This window comes from Megascapheus bottae, chromosome 34 (genome assembly GCF_031878675.1).
Source record: "Megascapheus bottae isolate mThoBot1 chromosome 34, mThoBot2.hap1, whole genome shotgun sequence".
NCBI classification, from domain to species: Eukaryota; Metazoa; Chordata; class Mammalia; order Rodentia; family Geomyidae; genus Megascapheus; species Megascapheus bottae.
In genome coordinates this window covers 7859789-7884536 of record NC_143542.1, presented here as the reverse complement: position 1 = coordinate 7884536, position 24748 = coordinate 7859789, and the positions used below count along the sequence as shown (strand labels likewise).

General features: G+C 44.6%; 1 protein-coding gene across 2 annotated transcripts in view; it reads left to right on the top strand.

Moving 5' to 3' along the window:
- The window catches only part of Nipsnap2 (nipsnap homolog 2), a 30227-nt gene extending 5770 nt beyond the window's left edge, over positions 1-24457 (top strand). The window contains exons 2-10 of one of the 2 annotated variants that reach the window (XM_090324373.1): positions 6298-6437; positions 6519-6564; positions 10579-10673; positions 11028-11098; positions 13042-13182; positions 14047-14078; positions 20105-20199; positions 21185-21268; positions 23122-24457. In XM_090324373.1, coding sequence (XP_090180499.1) covers positions 6298-6437; positions 6519-6564; positions 10579-10673; positions 11028-11098; positions 13042-13182; positions 14047-14078; positions 20105-20199; positions 21185-21268; positions 23122-23186 — 769 coding nt within the window. In that variant the 3' untranslated portion in view covers positions 23187-24457. The remainder of the gene's footprint in view (positions 1-6297; positions 6438-6518; positions 6565-10578; positions 10674-11027; positions 11099-13041; positions 13183-14046; positions 14079-20104; positions 20200-21184; positions 21269-23121) is intronic. The other variant, XM_090324372.1, reaches the window with a different exon arrangement.
- The last annotated feature ends 291 nt before the right edge of the window (positions 24458-24748 follow it).

Below are 24748 nucleotides of genomic sequence, written 5' to 3'. Positions count from 1 at the left end.
GTAACTGGGCATGGTAGCGCATGTCTCTAATCCCACCTACTCAGGAGGCTGAGATCGGAGGATCACCGGTCAAAGTCAGTTCAGAGTCAGCCCGGGCATAAAAGAACCAGAGACTCTTATCTCTGTCCTCTAGAAAATAGGAAGTGGGGGGCCAAGAGTTTGGCCTAGTGGTAGAGTGCTTGCCTAGCATGCATGAAGACCCAGGTTCAATTCCTCAATACCACATCCATAGAAAAAAGGTGGAAGTAGTACTGTGGCTCAAGTGGTAGCGTTCTAGCCTTGAGAAAGCCCCAGGACAGTGCTCAGGCCCTGGGCTCAAGGCCTAGGACTGGCAAAACGAAACAAGAAGAAAAAGAAAATGGGAAGTGAGGCTTGGCTCAAGAGTAGGGCGGTAGCCTTGAGCTGAAGAGCTCAGGGACAACCTCTAGGCCCAGGGGTAGGGCGGTAGCTTTGAGCTGAAGAGCTTAGGGGCAGTTCCCAGGCCAAGTTCAAGCCCCATGACCCACAAAATAAATAAGAAATAAAAGGTAAATAGAAATTGGAAGCAATAACAGGTTCATTTTTTAAATTTATATGCAGGGTATTGGTTATCCTTTCTCAACTTATTTGTGAAATATTTCCGAATGCACAGTGGGTCTCTACAGCAGCAGATTTATTGAGGTTGGCACAGAGGCTTTGTGGTAGGGAGTGGGGTTGGGTAGCTGCCGCTGTAACTCAAAAGTGCCTTGGAACAGATGGTGTTTGCAAGCTCCTGGCTGTGGCACATAAGCCTTAACATGCCCTTCCTTTTCCACCTGAGGGTTCACTTCAGGAGTCTAGATCAACAAGTACTTCTTCAGCTATTTGTTCTAACTTGCTCCCAGCTAACCTAGGCTCCTCTCCTCCTTGCCTCTCTAGCACCGTGTCTCTGAACCCTGACCTCACATTGGTCAATGATTATGCTTCAGTAGCCCTCTTGAGAGCACAGTGCTTGGAAGTCAGAGCTGGACTATTTCCTCCTCCTGTCCTCAGCTGGCCCAGGGCCTAGCACATGCTGTGCACAGTTAATAAATATTAGAAGGGGGCTCCCTGCGCTCTTGCTTCCTTGTCCTGGGGTCTTGATACATTTCAATGAACTTACCTTTTCCATTCGCTCTGATTAAGACATCACCATTTTACACACCTGATCAGGACCTGATTTGCCCTTTCTTCTCAGGAGGGTGTTTTGTAAGTTTTGCAGTGCCAGAAATGAACTTGGGGCCTGGGAGAAGAGGCTAGGCAAGCACTCTGCCACTAAGCTGCACACCCCCAAGTGCAACAATAAATGTTTAATGTATCCAAAAGAAAGAATGTTCCTGCTTGGCCCCAGACTACCCTTTGCCCATCCAGTAAATGTTCATTGGTATATCCTGTGTGCCTGCAGCTGCTAGGCATGGCCACCGCAGGGAGGCCAGGACTGATGTCCCTGGCTACCTTGCTGCTGTCATCTGTGGCATAGCATTGCCATAGCACTGCTTTGTACACTCTTGGAAACCCACCAGCATCACACCATGCCAGGATGCAGCCCTCTTTGTACGTTCTGCAAGGGCCGGACCACACTGCCTGCCTTTACCCTGTGGTTCTCTCTCTCTCCATCCCCCCCCTCCCTGTCCTCCTGCCTTTCTGAACTACGCTGTTTCACCAACAGGCCACTTGTTTTCATGACTCTGCTTTTGTACATGTTGTTCCCTTTGACTGGATTATCACCTAACTTGTTTATGTGCTCATTTGTCTGAAATGTCTGCTCACAGCAAAAATGTCTTTCCTAAAATGTCTCAGTTCCTCAGAAGCCATGATTTGTTCCCTTGAGCATCGACTCGTGTGTGTGTGTGTGTGTGTGTGTGTGTGTGTGTGTGTGTGTACATGTACATGTCCGCATCCATGCCAACTGTGGGTGCTTATTAATAGAATTTCCCATGTGGCTGAACCGGTTCAGTATCTGACTCAAATTGGACCTCACCCCTCATACTTACCCCACTAAAAGTCTGATGTCTTGTAGACTGTGGTGCTCCCTCCTCTGTGGACCCTGTAAAACGCCTGACCTTGCTGATTGCCACTCCATGCTATGAAGACCCTAATGTTGGCGGCCCTCACTGTCAGTGAAGCCCTGTGCCTTGCCCTCTTCCTGTCACTCTGACAGCCATTGCTGCAATGCTTGTACCTCACTCTAAGTGGGCATACACAGTGAGGGAGACTGGGGTCATCTGTGGAGCCCTCAGCTTCGCTCCTAAGGTCAACTGAGAGCAGTGCTGGAGAAGACCGCTTTCATTCGTCAAGGCAATTGCTACACAAGTTCTAAGCATTTCAGGTCCTCAGGAGCAGGGAGGAGAACCTGCCTTCACCTTGCCTCCTTAAAGACCAAGATTCAGAGATTCTTGTCTGTGTCCTGTCCAGACAGTTTCCTCTGCTAGGCATGTTCTTTTTGCAGACATTTCCATATCCCTAATACCATTTGTAAAACTTCTCGTTATATTTTTACCTGCTTGCCTCATACCTCATGAGATATTAAATATCTTTAAATGTGGCATGTGTAAAACATGTTTACAAATTTTAATTTTTTATTTGTCATTTGTGTTTCTCTACTATCTGTAGCTGTAGATACTTTTTCTTCCCTTTTCTATGATGGTCCTGGGACTTGAACTGGGGCCTAGATACTCCGAGCTTTTTTGCTCTACCACTTGAGCCAGGGCTTCAACTTTTTTTTTGGTGGTTGATGGAGATAAGAGTCTCACAGACGTTCTTGCCCTGACTGGTTTTGAATCATGATCCTCAGATTGTACCCTCCTAGGGAGCTGGGATTACAGGCATAAACCACAAGCGCCTGGCTGCTTATATTTGTGCTTAGAACTGGCTGGCTTTCTTGGCACTCTCACTTGAGTCACACTTCTAGTCTGTAGTTTGCTGTTAAATGGAGGTGGAGTCTCAGACTTTCCTCCTCAGGCTGACTTCAAGCTGAGATCCTCCAGATCTCAGCCTCCTCAGTATGTAGGGTTGTATACAAGCATGAGCCACCAGCAACCAGTAAGTGGTTTTTGGTTTGGGTTTTTTATTTGTTTTCTGATCCTGGGGCTTAAACTCAGGCACTGTTCCTGACCTCCTTTTGCTCTAGGACCACTTGAGCCACAGCTCCACTTCTACCTTCTTTTATAATGTATTGGAGGTAAGTGTCGCACAGAATTCCCTCCCCAGGCTGGCTTTCAGATCTTAGTCTCCTACCTAGGTGAGAATGTAGGGGTGAGCCACTGGCACCTGACAGTTTCTTTTTTCAATTCCTGGGCTTGGCTTGAACTTGGGGCTTGGGTACTGTCCTCTAGCTTTCTCAACTCTACCGCTCTTAATTCTTGAGCCACAGCACCACTTCCAACTTTTTCTGTGTATGTGGTACCAAGAAATTGAACCCAGAGCTTCATGCATGCTAGACAAGCACTCTATACCTACGCTATACTCTCAGCCCAATGTTTTTATTATTTATTTATTCACTTATTAATTCATTTATTTTGCCAATCCTGGAGCTTGAACTCGGGGCCTGAGCACTGTCTTTGGGCATTTACCTCAAGGCTAGCCCTCGGCCACTTGAGCCACAGCACCACTTCTGGCTTTTTTATGGATGTGGTATGAGGAAACAAACCCAGGTCCTTGTGCATGCTAGGAAAGCACTCTACCACTAGGCAAAACTCCTGTCCCCCTAATGTTTTTATATTTATTGAAATAAATTTTACCCTGATTCATATGCAAATTTGCCTTCTTAAAATTCAGTGTATTTTTTCTAATCAAAGAATTAATTGTGAAAGAGAAACACTATATGCTTTTGGGTTTTGTTAAAAAACTAGAAGCTTGGCTGAGAGGTTGGTCTAGTGGTAGAGTACTTGCCTCGCATGCACAAAGACCCAGGTTCAATTCCTCAGTACCACATACATAGAAAAAAATAAGCCACAAGAGGTGCTGAGGCTCAAGTGGTAGAGCTCTAGCCTTGAGAAAGCCCAAGCTTTAATATATAATGCCTTCAATTTTGAAAAATGTTTGCTTAAACTTTTTTATAGTTTCAGAAACTTAATCTTTATAAGCCTTTACCATGGGCTAGGTACTCTCCCGAGTGTATTAAGTGCATTCTTAGGAGTATATGTAAGTGGAAAAGTCATTAACTCCAGAACCACCCCCTGCAAGCACTAAACAAGGAATTCTAACATAAAGTATAAACAAAACAGAAGAGTCTCCACCTTTTTTTGGGGGGGGGCAGTCCTGGAACTTGAACTCAGGGCCTGGGCACTGTCCTTGGTCAGTCCTTTGCAGGAAAACCTTGCTGGTTACCTTTGCCTCGTTTCTGTAATCCTGGTGACTCAAGAGATTGAAATTGAAGGTTTGAGATTTGAAGCCAGCCCAGACAGACAAAGCCTCGAGACTCTTACTTCTATTTACCTAGCAAAAACCTGAAGTAGAGCTGTGGCTTAAGTCTACAGCTCTAGTCCTGGAGTTCAAGCCCCAACACTGGAGCAAAAGCGGGGGGGGGGGGGTGGAATTAAAAGCAGTTAATGCATACAAATGTGAAATTAGAATATTGTTTCTAAGATACGTTGTTGCATAATAGAAACGTGTTCTAACATGGAATCTAAGAATTCATCCAAAGAAAGAGTGGGGAACTTGTTTGCATGATGACAGGAACCAGTCCCATTCCTCAGTGATTTTCTTACTTGTATTACCTAATTAATCTACTTAAATGCATCTTAAGTTGTCTGCATTGGGAAAAACTGTAAAGGATACAAGTAGTGAATATTTTCGTACATTTAGTTTGCAGCACTTAGATAAATAAAGCTGGAACCGAGAGTTTGCCCTAATGAAGGGTGTTTGCCTAGCATGCACAAAGACCCTGATTCGATTCCTTGGTACCACACACACGGGAAAAAAAGCTAGAAGTGGTGCTGTTGCTCAAGTGGTAGAGCTCTAGCCTTGAGGAAAACCCAAGGATAGTATTCTGGCCCTGAGCCCAAGCCCAGGACTGGCAAAATAAACAAACAAACAGCTGTCTGTGGCGAATGACCAGAGTAATTGCTGGGGCAAAATGATGTAGAGCTAAATTTGGTAAAATATTACACTGTCCTGTAGATCATCCAAGTTTGTGTTCTCACCAGCAAGCCAGTGGGCATTAAGTGGCACTTAGAGCTTCCTGCTTAAAGCATGAGTTTGGCCTAGTGGTAGAGTGCTTGCCTAGCATGCCCAAGGACCCGGGTTTGATTCCTCAGAACCACATACATAGAAAAAAGCTGGACATGGTGCCTCAAGTGGTAGAGCTTTATACTTGAGAAAGTCCAAGGACAGTACTCAGACCTCTGAGTTCAAGCCCAGGACTGGCAAAAAAAAAAAAAATCTTACCTGCACACTTTTCCCATGTTGCTAGGAATCCAATCTAGGAGCATGCAAGGGCATGACCCATACACATCCCACGCTAACCACCTTTAAGTGTGCAGTCTAGGGCCATTAGTTGTATTAGCTATATGCTGCATAATCATAACCTTTATCTATTACCAAACCAAATCTCTCTCTTTTAAAAAAAAAATTGTGGGGGCATGGGACTTGAACTGTGGGCCTGGGCACTGTCCCTAAACTCTTCAGCTCAAGGCTACCGCCCTACCCCTGAGCCACAGCCCACTTCCCATTTTCTAGAGATTAATTGGAGATAAGAGTCTCGTGGCTTTTCAGTGCCCAGGCTGGCTTTGAATCTTGATCCTCAGATCTCAGAATACCGACTAGCTAGGATTACAGATGTGAGCCACCAGAGCTTCGCTGGCCGAACTCTTGATTAGGCACACATCTCCATGATGAGCTGCTGGTGAGAGGGGGTCTCAACCTTGTGCCAGAGCTGTTCTGAAACTTCAAGATGGTTGCCATTGTATCACAGTGTGTGAAAATAGCACACAGCATTTATTACTTGGATCACCACCATTGAGTATATTCATATTGTTTCAGCCATCACCACCATCTATCTTCAGAGCTCTTTGATCTCCCCCAGCACCCAGCATGTCTTTGCATCTACAGATTGGGCTAAGTATTCATGCTTAGACTTTCCTTGTCAAACTTGCCCTGTAGGGGTCGGGGGGTGGAAGAGCACAGCTAGAATTGCACTGCGAAGCTGTCCACGTAGTGGGCTCTGCTGCTGCTCCCAAGCATCCTTGTGGCCAAGCAAGGTTGAGTGCCTGGTTCAGGGCACAGAGCCTGTGCACAGGACAAGCTTCATGATGACAGCGACTGTTGGATGAGCCTCACTGTTGTGTTTGTTATCCACAGGCAGGTGACATCATCCGATAAAAGGCCCCGAGAAGACAGCTGGTTAAAGTCTTTATTTGTCAGGAAAGTTGACCCGAGAAAAGATGCTCATTCTAATCTCCTAGCCAAAAGGGAAACAAGCAGTCTGTACAAACTACAGTGTGAGTAACAGGTTTGCTGTTTCCTAGCTGACTTGTTTGTTTATTCAAACAAATTTATTGTTGAATTTTCTTTTGTTTCAGTTCACAATGTTAAACCGGAATGCCTAGATGCATACAACAAAATTTGGTGTGTATATCAAACTATCTTTTCCTTGGGGGAAAAACAATCATTTTAGTATTTGTTGGTTCAGCTAAAACTTGATAGCAGAGACTGGCATATTTTATCTGGTCAAGGCCTGGAACTCACCAGGCAAGTGCTTTACCACCTGAGCCACTCCCACATCCCTTTTGGCGTTAGTTATTTTTCTGATAGAATCTTGTGTTTTTGTACCGAGCCTGCTTCAGACTTTGATCCTCCTCCCTAAGCCTCCCTGTAGCTAAGCTTACAGACGTAAACACCACACCTGGGTCTCAGTAACATTTTCCCCCTGTGCTGGCCTTGAACTGAAACATCCTGACCCCCATCTCCTAAGTAGCTAGGGTTACAGGTTTGAGTCAGTAGCACCCAGCTGTTTGTACTTAAACTGAATTATTTGGGCTTGCCAACGTGTTTTGGTTTTCAGCAGTCATTCAGCTAACCCCTCACATGGTCTTATCAGACTCTAGACTGTTACCTGCTTTTCAAGATTGAAAGGAATCATACAGGGCCATCTAATCATTTGCTTCTCCAGTGCTTGAGTCTTTTCGCAGACCTTCCTGAAAAATTATGTATAAATAAATTCCCTCTCTGGACAGCCTTCAGGGTTAAGAATTAAAACTCATGTCCCTGTGGTCTCTATTGCTGCCGGATTTCCTCCTAAAAAGATTGGCACCTGAAAGTTCTACACAGGCTTGGGGTTATGCCTGTAATCCCTGAACTCTGAGTCTGTTAGGAAGATTGCTAGTTCAAAACCAGTCTGGTCTACATAGTGAGAGCCTATCTCAAAACAAACAAAGCTGGGTGGCACATACCTGTAATCCTAGCGACTCAGAAAGTCAAGGTCTGAGGTACAAAGCCAGCCCAGGCAGGAAAGTCTGTGAGACTCTTATACATAAATTTCCTACCAAAATACCAGAAGTGGTGCTGTGGCTCAGGGACAGTGCCTAGACCCTGAGTTCAAACCCCAGGACCAGCATTAAAAAAGGAAAGGGGAGCCGTTAGCTAGCGGTGGCTCACACCTGTAATTCTAGCTACTCAGGAGGCTGAGATCTGAGGATCAAGGTTCAAAGCCAGCCCGGCACCAAAGGACCTGGGACTCCTATCTCCAATTAATCTCTAGAAGACGAGAAGTGGAGCTTGGCTCAAGGGTAGGTTGGTAGCCTTGAGCTGAAGCGCTCAGGGACAGCACCCCAGCCCCAAAGTTCAAGCCCCAGGACCAAAAAAAAAGGGGGGGGGAGTATCTTGTGCATATGTGACTATCACTGTCATTTCTCCCAAAACTCCTTTTCTGAGACCCCTGAGCTGCTGTTGTATGACAAGAACCATACCTCTGATAAATTAGCTCAGAAGTTCATAGTATCTTAACAATTAGTTGTGAGCAAATATAAGACAAAGACTTTTTAATATCTGCTACTTTTATGAGAACTCAAATGATTTTTTGTTGTGTTTTCCGATTCTGGGGCTTGAAATCAGGGCCTAGGCACTGTCCTTGTGCTTTCTCAAGGCTAATACTCTGCCACTTGAGCCACAGCAGCCCCTTCCAGCTTTTTCTGTGTATGTGGTGCCAGGGAATTGAACCAGGGCTTCACGCATGCTAGGCGAGTGCTCTACCACACTCTTGGCCCCTGATTTTTGTCTCTGGAACTCAACATTTTCAGAAGCAGTTTTTTGTCTACTTGTTTTGGGTTTTTTTTTTTGAGGAATCTGATCAAATAACATTAGCATAGAATTCTTGCTCACTTGCCAGATGCAGTAGATCACGCCTGTAATCCTAGCTACTCTGGAGGCTGAGATCTGAAGATCCAGGTTCAAAGCTAGCCCCCCGGGCACAAAGGGACCTGAGACTCTAATCTCCAGTTAACCTCTAGAAAAAGGAGAAATGAGGCTTGACTCGAGGGCAGGGCGGTAGCCTTAGGCTGAAGAGCTCAGGACAGTGCCCAGGCTGAGTTCAAGCCCCATGATCAAAAAAAAAAAAAAAAAAAGAATTCTTGCTCACCTCAGCCTATCTCTTTATTTAAAAATGACCTGAAACAGAATCTATGTTTATTTCTGCTTTTTCTCATTAAATCAACAGTTTTCTCCACTCTTGTGTTTTTCTACTCTGGATTATCTTCCCCCCATTTTTATTATTTCACCTCCTAATTCCGCCTATCCATACATCCATGTTATAGCAGCTGCCTTGCTCTTACTTCAGACTCATCATGCACTACCCTCCTGTCAGTGCTGTCCACTTGCCTTTCCGTAGACCTGTGACTAACCCATCACTGAGGCTATATTCTTTCTTAAGCCATGCCTTTGGGTTCTCTGCTTCTTTGCTTCTATCTCCCTCTTGGAGCCTGCCAAGCCCCATTCCCAAGTCCATCCCCTTTTTGACTGCCTTTCCTGGCTATGTTGCCCTTATCAGCAACCCACTCTGTAACCCTTCATCCAAAAGCATGGCAGATGATCTGCTTGTATGTGTTTTTCTTTTCTCTGACACTTCTGATTTCCAGAACATAAAGACTTAAGTCTTGCTTAGTTTTCAGGGATTTTTATAATGAGATTCTGCCCAACCTATCAAGTTGTGGGCATAAGTCTGCCTGCCTTGCTGTCTCCATTCAGGCAAGGCCAGAGATTGCAGAAGCAAGAGTACTGCCGACATATCCTGTGGCCTTGCATCAGTGAAAAGTCAAGGCCAGCCAGCAAGCCCTGGCACCTCTCTGAGCCCCACCAGGTCATCTGAACTGACTTCTTCCTCTGCACTGGCTCCAGTTCATGCCTGCTCATGTCATGTACCAGAAAAGAAATTCTGGTTCATCTGCCCATCATAATTCATCCTTTTACCTCTGGTTTCATCAGTTCTGCTTTTTCTGAATGTTCCTAGATTAGATGCATTTAACTATAACTTAAGTTAGTGAAAACGTGTACCTAGTGGTCATAAGCAGGTAGATTTTCAGCCAGGTATATAGAGGCCTGGTAGGTGCAGAACTCTCCTCTATACACTCCCGGTACTGGTCACTGCTTCCTGTGTGGTATGGTCAGGCTCCATTTCTGACCTTGATGTCTACTTTGCATCCATTGTGGAATCAGCTCTGTATATTTCATCATCATTTTTTCTGTTCATAAATTGTATGGGTTTGAGCTTTTCTCCTGCTCTCACCATTCCTTGCACATTAGCCCATTCCGTGGGAGGGTTTCCACAGAGTCCAGCTCTATCTGACATGACTTACTGTGGTTCAGCCACTGTAGGGACGGATGTGAAAACCTCCTGCTGTGTGCTGTGTGAGACTGTGGAATGCTTCTAGCATACCTCTACTTTGGGCCCTGATAATGCTATTTAGGACTATTGAATATTGAGGTCTTGTGTGCTGGTCATTTTCTTTCTCCTTCCTTGGGATCTGACTATTCTCTTCCTGGTAATTCTGCCTGCTGTTCCAGTTCTTTTCTCTGACTCTCCTCCCTTTCTGATGTCTTTGTGTTCTTAAATGTTAGAACCAGCAGAACCAAGTTTTTTTGTTTTAGTCACTTGTGGGGTCATCTCTGGGCCTGGGCACTGCCCCTGAGCTCTTTCACTCAAGGCTAGCTCTCTACCACGTTGATCCACAGCACACTTCTGATTTTCTGGTGGTTACATGAAGATAAGACTCTCATGTACTCAGATTTCAGCCCCCTGAGTAGCTAGGATGACAGACATCCAGCAGAACTGAGCTCTTGTAAACATGAAATATTCCTACTCAGTGCCTAAAACAGCAAGAAGTGCTTCAATCTGGGAACCTTTGCCTCTTCTTTATCATTTTTATACTTTGGCTGCTACCCACTCTTGTCAACGCTGATAACGGGAGAGCATGTAAAACAGAATTCAACTTAAAGGTTACCTTTTTGAGCCTCATTTTCACATAAATGTACTCTGAGGTCAGCTGCCAGAACCCAGAGTAGGTGGTCTCTTCTTTCTTACTGCTTGTGCAGCCCCCTGGTAAATTTCCTTACGTGGTTTAATTTGTGTTGCTCTTTCTTCTCTTTAAGTCAAGAGGTGTTACCAAAGATTCACGAGGACAAGCATTACCCGTGTACTTTGGTGGGGACCTGGAACACGTGGTATGGCGAACAGGATCAAGCTGGTAGGAGACCTTTGGAATAAACACATTTTCCTGAAACTTTATTGTACGCTTTTAAATAAGTTTCTAATTGAATACTTATTTTTATCAAAGTTTTTCAAGTTTCAGTCTAAGCTTATGGCTGAGTAGTTTCTTCAGTAATTCATTAAAAACTATTGCTTGTTATTGTTAATATTTTAATCTGATATTAAGACTTTAAATGTAATTATAGTTTGTTTATTTGTTATTTAACTCGGGTCTCTACAGTGCATAGAACATTAGTTTTGCACTATGTTTTTGTTACATGTATGTAGGATATTTTCTTGGTTAGAGTTTTAAGGAACTCTGAATGTATGCTGTCTCTAAAATGCATTTCAGTACACCTGTGGCGGTATGAAGGAGGCTATCCAGCTCTCACAGAGGTTATGAATAAGCTCAGAGAAAATCAGGTAATGATTTTGGAAAAATGTGTACTTATTCAGTCTAATGATACAAAGTGTGTTAGTATAGAATTAAGTGACTTCTCTCTAATTTTTGTTGTAAATGCATTGATTTTTGTGGTAGAAATTTCTGTTGTTTGAGACTGGGACTTGAACTTGATGCCCTACCACCTGAGCCATGCCCCTCCAGCCACTAAGAGTGTGTGTGTGTATGTATGTGTGTGTGTGTTTTGGGGGGGAGAAATATTTCTTCTCTTTTCTTAATTTTTATCATAATTATAAAGGTGATATGCAGAGGGATTATCATTTCATAAATCAAGTTGTAATAATTTCATGGTAGAAATTTGGATTCCTGAAGTATTTAAGCATAAAGTTTATATTTTATGCTTAACAATTTCAAAATTAATAAAATAACAGCTCTTTCTGGGCGCTGATGACTCACATTTATAATCTTAGCTGCTCAGGAGACTAAGATCTGAGGATCATGGTTCAAAGCCAGTCTAGGCAGGAAGGTCCATGAGACCCTCATCTCCAACTAACCACTAGTAACCAGAAGTGGAGCTGTGGTGGTAGAGTGCTAGTGTTGAGTTGAAGAGCTCAGGAACAGCACCCAGGCCCAGAATTCAAGAACCACACAAAAACAAACAAACAAACGAATAACAGCTCTTGTTACAAAACGCCAGTTGTGACCAGGCACTGGTGGCTTACATCTGTAATCCTAGCTTCTCAGGAGGCTGAAATCTGAGGATCACAGTTCAAAGCCAGCCTGGAAAAGAAGGTTCATGAAACCCTCATCTCCAAGAAACCACCAGAAAACTGGAAGTGGTACTGTGGCTCAAAGAGGCAGAGCCCTAGCCTTGAGCAAAAGAGTTCAGGGACAGAGCCCATGCCCCAAGTTCAGGGCCCATGACTTCTGAAAAAAATAAAAATATAGCCAGGCACAGTAGCTCACACCTGTAATCCTATCTACTCAGGAGGCTGAGATCTGAGGATTGAGGTTCAAAGCCACCCCAGACACTAAAGAACGTAAGACTCTTATCTCTAATTAATCACTAGAAAATGGGAAACGGGGCTGGAGCTCAGGAGTAGGGCAGTAGCATTGAGCTGAAGAGCTCAAGGACAGCACCCAGGCCTGGAATTCAAGCCCCAGGACAAATAAATAAATAAAAACTCCAGTTGTCTTTGAAGCTAGTAAACCAGTACATTAAGACCAGCACATCTGTGTGGTCTGGGTCACCTGGGCTATGTCTGCTTCAGAAAATGTCAATTCATGTTATTCATCTGGGCCAGCTTCACTGTCCTGCCCCTGCCCTTACCACATGTGCTAGGCAAGCACATTCCCGCTGAGCCACATCTGTAGGCAGTTGAGTAGATTTTTAACAGCCAGACATCAGTAGGAAAGGAAGCCTTTTGTGGAGGCTCGCACAGGAGTACAAATGTCTTTGGGGTTGTTTTGTGGCCTTCTTGCTGCCTCTCTTCTGATATGGCTCAGCACTAATTATGGAAATTAAAAAATTAGATTTGTAACCCAAGCACCAGTGGCTCATGAATGTAATCCTACCTATTTAAGAGGCTGAGATCTAAGGATTGTGGTTTAAAACCAGCCTGGGTAGAAAGGTTCATGAGACTTTTATCTCTAACTAATCACCAAAATGTCAGAAGTGGAGCTGCGGCTCAAGTAGTAGAGTGCCAGCTGTGAGCAAAAAGCTCAGGGACGGGCCAGGAGTTTGGCCTAGTGGTAGAGTGCTTGCTTAGCATGCACGAAGACCCGGGTTCGATTCCTTGGTATCACAGATGCAGAAAAAGGCAGAGGTAGTAGTGTAGGTCAAGTGGTAGAACACTATCCTTGAGGAAAGCCCAAGGACATTGCTTAGGCCCTGTGTTCAAGCCCCAGGACTGGCCAAAAAAAAAAAAAATAGAAGATTTCATGATAGTCTCTTTTCTACCTAAAGGAATTTGTGAAATTCCGGAAAGCAAGAAGTGACATGCTTCTCTCTAGGAAGAACCAGCTGCTACTGGAGTTCAGTTTCTGGAATGAACCTGTCCCACGATCAGGACCCAATATATATGAACTCAGGTCCTACCAGCTCCGTGTGAGTATGGAGGCAGGAAGAAGAGGAAGGAAGCCTCCTGTTGCTGACAGTAAACCTAGGGTTTAGATTCTGTTATGGAGGTTAGCTTTAAAGTTTGCATTGGCTAATTTTCTCCCTGCCTCGTTCTGGTTTTTTCTCATTTCATCTATTCTGCTATGCTCTTCTGTTTCTATGGTCTTACATTAAATGTATATTTGATTGTTTTTCCTAAATAACATTTGTGGGGAAGATGGGTCATGGGGCTTGAACTCAGCCTGGGCGCTGTCCCTAAGCTCTTCAGCTCAAGGCTACCACCCTACCCTTGAGCCAAACCCCAGTTCCCATTTTCTAGAGGTAAATTGGAGATAAGAGTCTCAGGTCCTTTTGTGCCCAGGCTGGCTTTAAACCTTGATCCTCAGATCTCAGCCTCCTGAGTAGCTAGGATTGAGATGTGAGCCACCATGCCCTACTATATTTTTGTTTTTAAGAGGAAAGACCTCAGCCTCGTGGCTCATACCTGTAATTCTAGCTACTCAGGCAAGTGAGATCTGAAGATCTTGGCTTGAAGCTAGCACAGACAGGAAACTCCAGTTAACCACAGAAAAATCCAAAAGTGGAGCTGTGGCTCAAGTGGTAGAAGACTAAGATCAGCATGGAGGGATGGAGGAGGAAGGAAGGTAACAGAGCTGGAGAAAACGAAGAAGGGTCTTCCATTGCATCTGAGGTACAGACCTAAGTCTGTCTGTCATTGTACATTTTTCACCTTCGCATATGAATCCATGAAATATCATTTCCTGTGGAATGAGAACAAGTAAATAGTTATACTCACTCCTGCTTCTCTGTTTTGTCATAAACAAGTTAACCAAACTCTTAATCTCTTTTCAGCCAGGAACCATGATTGAATGGGGCAATTACTGGTGAGTATATCATGGATGTCGATTTTATGGGTTTTAAGCCATAAAATTTTAAGCCACAATGTGAATCCTAAAGAAAATAAAACAGAAATCTAAGAATAGGGTGGGAATGTGGCTTAGTAGAGTGCTTGCCTAGCATGAATGAAGCCCTGGGTTTAATTCCTCAATACCACATAAACAAAAAAAGCCAGAGGTGATACTGTTGCTCAGATGGTAGAGTGCTAGCCTTGAACAAAAGAAGCTCAGGGAAGCTGGGTGCTGTGGCTCACACCTGTAAGCCTAGCTACTCAGGAGACTGAGATCTGAGGATCGAGATTCAAAGCCAGCCCAGGCACCAATATCCGTGAAACTCTTTATCTCCAATTAACCACCAAAAAAGCCAGAAGTGCCTCTGTCACTCAAGGGGTAGGGTGGCAGCCTTGAGCTGAAGAGCTCAGCGACAACTCCCTGGCCCAGAGTTCAAGTCCCACAGTCGACAAAAAAAAAAAAAAAGCAGGGACAATGCCCAGGTCCTAAGTTCAAGCCCCAGGACTACCCTCCCCCCCCCAAAAAAAAATGTAAGAAATAATACTATGACTTGAAACTAGACTGTTTTTCCCTTCTATCTTTTCTCACAATATGCCAGCCTGATCTCAAACTCCTGTGTTCAGGTGGTCCCCTATGTCACTCTCCCAAACAGCCACAGGCACACACCAACACTCCCAGTCTACGTTTGATTGAGCCCAGCATCTTGAATATGCTAGGCACAGGGAAGATGTAGAAGTGGCCAAAGAGCAGGTGAAAAAAATCTCAACAACATCATAGGAGAAATGCAACTCAGAACTAAAAGGAAGTATCATTACCCACTAGGATGACCGCTGACAAAAGAGCAGAAATAACAAGTGTCAGCAAGGATACAGATAAACTAAAACCCTTGAGCACTATTCTGGGAATTCAAATGCTACTGCAACATGAAAAACCATTATGGATATTCTTCCAAAAACTTAAAAAATGAAACCAGAGTATGGTTCATGAGGCCTACATCTGGGACCATAGCCAAAGGATACAAGTAGAAATGCACCCTACAGGGGCCAGAAGTTTGGCCTGGTGGTAGAGTGCTTGCCTAGCATGGACAAAGACCCCGGTTCGATTCCTCAGTACCACTTACATAGGAAAATGCTGGAAGTAGTGCTGAGGCTCAAGTGGTAGAGTTCTAACCTTGAGAAAATCCAAGGACAGTGCTCAGGCCCTGAGCTCAAGCCCAGGACTGGCCAAAAAAAAAAAAAAGGCTTGCCTACCATGCATGAAGCCCTGGGTTCAATTCCTCAGAATCACAAAGATAGAAAAAGTCAGAAATGGTGCTGTGGCTCAAGTGGTAGAGTGCTAGCCTTTAGCAAAAGAAGCTCAAGGACAGTGCCCAGGCTCTGTGTCTATGCCCCAGGACTGGCAGAAAGAAAAGAAAGCCAGGGCAGTGGCTCACACCTGTAATCCTAGCTACTCAGGAGGCTGAGTTCTAAGGATCAAGGTTCACAGCCAGCCCAGGCACAAAAGGACCTGAGACTCTTATTTCCAATTAACCCCTAGAAAACGGGAAGTGGGGCTCTGCCCAAGGGTAGAGTGGTAGCCTTGAGCTGAAGAGGTCAGGGACAGCACCCAGGCTGAGAGGGGTGGGGGTAGGGCGAGAGGGAGGAAAAGAAAATTGATGTATTGTGGGTGACAAGACTCAGATCTCCGAAGTACAGAGTTCTATAGAGGTGTTGTGCAGCGATGTCCTTACACTTGACATTGAACTGCATGTATGAGAATTGTTAAAATGGTGAGTTCAATGTTGACTTTTTCCCCCACAAAAAAGTAAAGTATTTATTTATTGGTGTTTTAAAACAGAGTCTTAGGTTGTAGTTTAGGCTGATCTTGAACTCTGTTTCCTCCTATCTCAGCCTCCCTAATGGTAGGATTGCAGGTGCACTACCAGTCCTGGCTTTAAATACCTTTTTAAATGGGAAAAGGATTTGGATATGCTTTTCACTAGAAATTTCTAATAAGGAGCCAGGAGCATGGCCTAGTGGTAGAGTCCTTGCCTAGCATGCACAATGCCCTGGGTTCGATTCCTGGGTACCACAAACACAGAAAAAAAGGGAAGTGGTTCTGTGGCTCAAGTGGTAGAGCCCTAACCTTGAGAAAGCCCAAGGACAGTGCTGAAGCCCCAGGACTGGCAAAAAAAAGAGGGGGGGAAGTTCTAACAAATGCAGAAAAAGTATTCCACCTACATGTTATTGCTCAAGCCTGTAAACCCAGCTAACTGGGAGATGTAAATTAGGAGAATTCAGTTTGAGGCCAAATCAGGCAGAAAGCTACCAAGGCCATCTCACAAAGAAAGCTAGGCACGGTGGTGCATATGTATATAATTGCAACTGCATAGGGCCAAGACGACACTGGGCAAAACCTAAGCTGATATCTGAAAACCTTGAATGAAATGAGAAGGATTGGGTTGTGGCTCTAATGGTACAGCCTATAAAGTATGATGTCCTAAATTCAAATTTTGGGGCCAGTAGTGTGGCCTAGCAGTAGAGTGCTTTCCTAGCGTGCTCAAAGCCCTGTGTTAAATTCCTTATACCACATACACAGAAAGAGCTGGAAGTGGTGCTGTGGCTCAGACGGTAGAGCACTGGCCTCGAGAAAGCTGAAGGACAGTGCCCAGGCCTGAGTGCAAGCTCAGAACCCACCAAGGTATTCCACACCTTTCATAGTATACAAGTACACAGTAAGTCTACAGGAACAAAATGTTCCCATGCCCTCTGCATGACATAAGCAACAGGACAGAGGTGACACCCTCCTGGGCGGAAGGCAGTCAAGCCTTCATTTACTGCTGATGGGAAGGTGAAGTAAGGCAGCGCTGAACTGAGACAGAGTGCACACAGAGGACATGACTGCTGCTTCCAAATGCAACAGAAAAGATGCCACGCAGCTGCACGGGAGACCCCACGGCACTCAGTAGCTGGGTTTGTGGTTAGTGTTCATGCTTGCACACCAGGGAGAGCACAGGATATGGTGCATCCATCAGTTTTTCTTTGGTGTGTAAAGCCAGTTTGGCATTCAATTTATATTTTGGCATATAGGTGACTAAAATGGTGATATCCTCAGTACATGCTTCTAATTTTTTTTTGCCAGTCCCAGGGCCTGAACTCAGGGTCTGAGCACTGTCCTTGGGCTTTCTCAAGTCTAGAGCTCTATCCCTTGAGCCACAGCACCACTTCTGGCTTTTTCTATGTATGTGGTACCAAGGAATCAAACCCTGGTCTTCATGCATGCTAGGCAAGCAGTCTATCACTAGGCCACACTCCCAACCCCATGCTATTGATTATTACCAAGCTAAGGCAAGTATATTTTCTTTGTCTACTATAACTAGATTAGAAAAATGAAGAATAAAATGAATACTCTGAACTTGTATCACTATCAATGAAAAACTTTCCCTTCAAGCAGAGTCACAGTGCACATTACATTGATTTGCTTCATTTCAACAATTCATCCATTGGATCTGTAATTTTTGTGATGATACTGATTCCTTAATTCCAGAGGTGCAGGTGCAGGTTAATGGGCTCAGCCTTGGTTCCGGCCACCCTTGGAGGCAGTGGCAAGGGTCTCCCTTTGCCATGGAGAAGCCTGAGGCTGGTGCAGTTGTAGCTGTGCTGTGTAGCGCACAGTGGAGGAGAGCAGATTTCCCAGGGCAAGCGGACTGTGGAAAGCTGGTGTGACTGAGATGGGCCTGAGCTCAGGTGTGTGGACAGACATGTCCACATCAGAAGCTCCATCACAGATTCCAGTGTTGCTTCTGGTAGCAACCCTCCCTTCCCTCTCACCTTTCACTCTACAAAATTGCTTTTTGAAAAATAATTTGTAAACATTTTTTAGGAATTCAAATTGCCTTACTAAGAATAAAAATAGGCCAGGAGTGTGGCCCAGTGGTAGAGTGATTGCATGCACAAAAACCTGGCTTGGATTCCTTGGTACCACATACATAGAAAAAACTGGAAGTGAGGCTCAAGTGGTAGAGCTCCAGCCTTGAGAAAGTCCAAGGACAGTGCTCAGGCCCTGAGCTCAAGCCCAGGAGTGGAAAAAAAGTTATTATGACTGAGTATGATGTACTGTGAAAGAAGGTATGAAAAGAGGTGATACTTTTGGTAGTGATAAATCTTGAAAAGGGGTTTGGTTTTTTGAGATGGAATCTCCCTATGTATCCCAATCTGGCCTTGAACTCATGATCTTTTTGTCTCAACCTTCTCAGTGCTGGGATTACAAATATAACATCACAATAGGCTTAAAAAAATTTAATTGGGTGTCTATGGCTCATGCTATATCCTAGCTACTGAAGAGGCTGAGATCTGAGGATCACAGTTCAATACAAGCCCAGTCAAGAGACTCATCTCCAGTTAACCACGAAACAAACAAACCAACCAAAAAAGAAAAAAAAAAAACCTGGAAGTGGAGTTGCAACTCTAGTAGAATACTAGCCTTCAGCAGAGGGGCCGGGAGTTTGGACTAGTGGTGGAGTGCTTGCCTAGCAGGCACAAAGACTGGGGTTTGGTTCTTCTATGAACATACATAAAAAAGCCAGAAGTGGTGCTGTGGCTCAAGTGGTAGAGCACTAACCTTGAGGAAAGCCAAAGAACAGTGCTCAGGCCCTGAGTTCAAGCCCCAGGCCTGGCAAAGAAAGAAAGGAAAAGAAAAGAAGCTGAAGGACAACACCCTGATGCTGTGTTCAAGCCCCAGGATTGGAACACAAACAAAAAACAACAACAAAGAAAAAAACACATATCCTAATTTTCCTTTTTTTTCCCTTTGTGCCAGTACCCAAGCTTGAACCTAGGGGCCCATGCCTTTTCTCTCATGGCTGCCACACTACCACTTGAGCCATGTCTCAACTTCCAGCTTTTATCTATCTGGGCTAGCTTTGAACTGTGATGTTCAGATCTCAGCCTCCTGCATAGCCAGGATTATTAGTGTGAGCTCCCGGTATGTAGCTATCATTCCTATGTTTTTGTGCAAGTCCAGGGCTTGAGCTCAAGGCCTGGGGGCTGTCTCTGAGTATTGTTTTTTTTTTTGCCAGTCCTGGGCTTTAGCTCAGAACCTGAGCCCTGTCCTTGGACTTTCTCAAGGCTAAAGCTCTACCACTTGAGCCTCAGCACCACTTCCAGCTTTTTTCTATGCATGTGGTACCAAGGAATCGAACTCGGGTCTTTGTGCATGCTAGGCAAGCACTCTACCGCTAGGCCAAACTCCCAGCCATCTCTGAGTATTTGTGTTCAAAGCTAGTGCCCTGCCTCTTGAGCGACAGCTCTACTTCCAGCTTTTTGGTATTTAGAGTTAAGAGTCTCATAGACTTTCCTACCTAGGCTGGCTTTGAATCACAGCCTCCTGATTAGGTAAGGATTTTAGTTGTGAACCACCAGCACCCAGCTAAGTACCCATTTTTAGCTAAAGTAATCACAATTTTTTGTGTGGGGGGGGGGGTCATGGGGCCTGGTGTGGTTCCTGAGCTCAAGGCTACCACCCTATCTCTGAGCCTGGGCATTTTCCCTGAACTCATCAGCTCAAGGTTACCTTCCCCTCCCCCCAGAGCCACATCCCTGCTTCATAAGAGTCTCCCGTTCTTTAGTGCCAGGGGTGGCTTTGAACTGTGATCCTCAGATCTCAGCCTCCTGAGTAGCTAGGATTACAGGCGTGAGCTGCCTGCCACCAGCTGTGTTGATGCTTTATTTGGAATAATTGCATCATGCCTTGTGTAGTTACAGAACTGTGTTTCTACATTTTATAGTCATTAAAATTGCTTTTGAGAAGCCAGGTGTAGTGGCTCACGCCTGTATTCCTAGCTACTTAGGAGGCTGAGATCTGAGGCTCGAGGTTCAAAGACAGCCCAGGCACTGGTCTCCAGATCTACTTGGACCCCTCCCCACTCCCTACCTTAGACACAGCGACCTATCCAGCTAAGGGCTCACCTGCCTGCAGCAGGGATGAGCATACCAGTCCACTGAGACTTGTCCCTCCCCTTGCAGGGCCCGGGCAATCCGCTTCAGACAGGACAGTGATGAGGCCGTGGGGGGCTTCTTCTCCCAGATTGGACAGCTGTACATGGTGCATCACCTCTGGGGTAGGTATATTTCCCTCCACTTTGAGTTACCAGGGCTTCTAACACATAGTTAATCAAATTCTAACTGAGGTCATCCTGTGATTGGATGGAGGAACAAACCTTGAGTTGGAAACAATAGGGAGATTCTGGGCTGGACAGTAAATACTGTGCTGTCTTTAGACCCAGACTAGGACAGGGCTCAGGTTAAATGCTGAAGCCCTGAGTTAGTCTGAAAATAAGAAAGCAGAGGTCCCTCGAGCCATGGCTTGTTAGTGAGGAGACTGACAGGAACAAGGTGAAGGGAGCAGAGGTGGAGGAGGAGGAGGATGGACCCACAGCTGGCCTCTGTCTCCCACTCTCCCTTTCCAGACAGTCCTGCCTGGCACCCAGAGGCCATCCCTCATCTACTCTTCCCAGGAAAGGGAATTCTTTGCCTTTTCCATCCCTACCTCCCATTTTTTGAGGTGATATGAATTCAGGGCCTAGTTCTTGCTAGGTAGGAACTCTTATCACTTGAGCCACACCTCCAGCCCCCCCTTTTTTTTTTCTGGCCAGTCCTGGGCTTGAGCTCAGGGCCTGAGCACTGTCCTTGGACTTTCTCAAGGCCAGAGCTCTACCACTTGAGCCTCAGCACCACTTCTGGGTTTTTTCTATGTATGTGGCACTGAGGAGTTGAACCCAGGTCTTTGTGCATGCTAGGCGAGCACTCTACCACTGGGCCACACTCCTGGCCCCACCTCCAGCCCTTTTTGCTTTAGTATTTTGGCCACAGCACCACTTCCAGCTTTTTCTGTTTATGTGGTACTGAGAAATGGAATGCAGGGCGTCATGCCTGCTAGGCAAGCGCTCTACCACTGGGCCACGCTCCCAGCCCCTGAACTTTAAAACTTTAAAAGGAGATCGCTTCACTTCTCTCACAGAACTTCGTGTAAATTTTCTGAGCTGAGTAGATGTGCCAGGTGTCATGTCTGGTCTTAAGTCTTGCTTCTGTGTGGTTATTTTTAAGCCTACAAGGATCTTCAGACCAGAGAAGATATACGGAATGCGGCGTGGCACAAACATGGCTGGGAAGAATTGGTGTACTACACAGGTAATACTTTATCAGGCCACTTCTCCTACTATCCTAATTATGCTTTTTCACTCTGAAGCTATTTAGTATACAGTCCTAATATAATGTTGCAAATACCTTGTTCCAAATGATGAAGAAGTTACGAAGATAAGAGATAGCCAATTTCTTCATTACTTTTAATTTTTTGTTTTAATACTTTTCTTTTTTGTGCTGGTTGTGTGGCCTGAACTGACACTGTCCTTGAACTGGGACTGAGCACTGTTGCTGGGAGACTTATTTCAAGTTAACCACCAGAAAGCAGGGCTATGGCTCAAAGTGGTAGAATGCTAAATTTGAGCAAAAAAGCCCAGGGGCAGGGCCAGACTCTGAGCTTAAGTCCCATGACCAACCACAACAACAACAAACAAGACTTACCGTAGAATAAACTTAATATGTTAGACTTTCCATATATAAATAAGTATGCACACACACTGTTGGATTTGTATAATCAAACACCTGAGCTAAAACAACTCAGTGATCCTGAGATAAAATAAAATTATGTCACTGGGCACTGTGGCTTACGCCTGTAATTCTAGCTTCTCAGGCGGCTGAAATCTAGGGATCATGATTCAAAGCCAGCCCGAGCACTAAAGACTGTGAGACTCTTCTCTCTAGTTAACCACTAGAAAACCAGAAGTGGTGCTGTGGCTCAAGGGGTAAGGCAGGAGCCTGGAGCTGAAAAGCTAAAGGACAGAGCCTAGGCCCAGTGTTCAAGCCCCACAACCAACAAAAATAAGAGAAAAACAAAAAGAAAGAGTAAGTGTGTGAAGTAGATTTGTATTGTCTTTTACTTTAAAGTATCATATAAACCAGACAGCAGTGGTTCATTTCTGTAATTTTAGCTACTCGGTAGAACGAGCTCTAAGGATTAAGGTTCAGAGCTAGCCCCAGCCAGAAGTGTAGCTGTGACTCAAGCAGTGACTCTTGTGCTAGCAACTCTTAGCTGTGAGCAAAAGAGCTTATGGGCCAAGCTGAGGCTGTAATCCTAGCTATTCAGGAGGCTGAGATCTGAAGATCTTGGTTCAAAGCCAGCCTGAACACTAAAGGGCACTAAAGTCCATGAGACACTTATCTCCGATTAATCATTAGAAAACCTGAAGTGGCACTGAGGCTCAAGGGGTAGGGGTGGTAGCCTTGAGCTAAAGAGCCCAGAGACAGAGCCCAGGCCCAGAGTTTAAGCCTAACAACAAACCAAAAAAAAAAAAAAATAGGGCTTATGGACAGTGCCCCAAGCCCTAAGTTCTGGCCCTAGAACCAGCACAAAAAAAAATTAGTTTAATTATATAACTGAGGCATGCCTCAGCAGTGTTGTTCTGACTAATAAGCAGAAGGCTCTAAGTTCAAACTCCAGTGCCACCAATATATATGTATATATATATATGTATGTATGTATGTATGTATATATATGTATGTATATGTATGTATACATATATATGCAGTTTTGTGGCTTACGATTTTACTTGTTGTCAATGCCAGAGGTATGTTTCACTCAGCAGTAGCAAGTTTAAGGATACAGTATATCTGTTCCTCTGTATAGAACAAATTCAAATATATGATTACTTGGTTTTATACAAATTTGTCTTAGTTCAAATAACCATTTGAGAGATAACCTTTTTATCATAATACAGGCTTTCCTATTTCCCACAAGTGAAACAAAGGAAAGTGAAAGGAAGGATGGGTTGATTTTAATAGCAGGATGCTCACTGACTGGCTGACAGTCTGTGTGTGTCTGCTGAGATCAGTTCTGCTGAGTCTTCTCAACCCTGCTAGCTGTGAATTTGCCTTGAATTCATATCTGGAGGAGAGCAAGCTCAATAATCTTGACCTGTTTTCAGTCCCACTAATTCAGGAAATGGAATCCAGGATCATGATCCCCCTGAAGACTTCACCCCTCCAGTAACACTGCAGAATCTATGTGCCTATGGGACAGGACAGGAACCTGTCAGGAATTAATTGGGAGAAAACTGAGGTGTACACTGCTGTACATAGCTTATAAGGGGCCTCTTTTCTTTAACATTCATCATGGGAGAGGAAACCATTACCATGTGGCTGAAGACGGGAAAGCTCTGTTGTCTTTGAACCACCTCTTCCCTCCCTCCAGGAAGGGGTCCAGATTAGAATCTGTGGTCTCTGAATAAGATTCCACCCATGGGGCGGGGAGTTTGGCCTAGTGGTAGAGTGCTTGCCTAGGATGCATGAAGACCCGGGTTTGATTCCTTGGTACCACATACATAGAAAAAAGCTGGAAGTGGTGCTGAGGCTCAAGTGGTAGAGCTCTAGCTTTGGGAAAACCCAAGGACAATGATCAGGCCCTTAGCTCAAGCCCAGGACTGGCAAAAAAAAGGGGGGGGATTCCACCCATGAAGACAGTCAACCATTTCTTTCTTAAAAAGCAAATATGGGGGCCGGGAGTTTGGCCTAGCTGGAAGTGGTGCTGTGGCTCAAGGGCTAGAGTCCTAGCCTTGAGAAAATCCAGGGACAGTGCCCAAGCCTAGGACTGGGAAAAAAAAGAAAAAAGCAATTATGTTTTAAGCACAGATTTTGGCAAACTTCTTGTATCAGGAAGAAATTCAAATTTGTCATGTTTCTCAAGATTTTCTGAGTCCCAAACTAGGAACAAGTTATGCATGTACCCAATAGCTGACGTTGTTTGAATTCACTCCCATCCATAATCAGTCAGCTTCACAGTATGTGGTCACCAATATGGTGATGGTGAACAAGGTACATTTTATCAGTAAACTGTCTTGGTGTGGTGAGCTGTGGTCTCTGTATGGGAGAAATGGCTTGAATCTATGTATCATATAACTGAAGTGAACACCAGAAAAAGTCTAATTTCATTTGTGATATTTTTATATAAAACAAGTAGCACTTGGAAAAGAGGTTTTCTTTTGTAAGCAGTCATGTATTGCCTCAGATATCCCCTGGTTAATGTTAGCCAGCCACTGCAAACACTTCCAAGGTCACACACAAGTGAAGGGTGGTCTACATTGAAACAACTTGGCAGAAAACTGCGAATATGTCTAGCTCTGTGTGATTCAGTTTTTTAGTAGTGTGTGCCAATTTTGTGACTGTAATCATGTGAAAGTCCTATTAAAATGAACATTTCTATCCCAGATAGTGAGGAATTTATGTGTAAAATGATGTGTGAATAAATGAAATGTCAAGCTTTTACATGGGAGTCTCTTTCTCTGAGAACATAAAACCATCAATAAACCCTCTTCATTTTCACATACTGCATGTTAGGATTGTTTTATGACTTACAAGGAATTTTCCTGTGTTGAGGAACATACAGGAACCCATGCTGTGTACCAACTATCCTGCTTATCTCCAGGAAAACTTGACAACTGTTACTCTTGTGAGCCTCTGACCTGATCTCAGAGTGAGGAAAAGCCCAGCTTCTGGTCTGCCCTGTGAAGTTTGTGAAAATGTCCATCTTGTTTTACCCTCCTGATTCCTTATTAA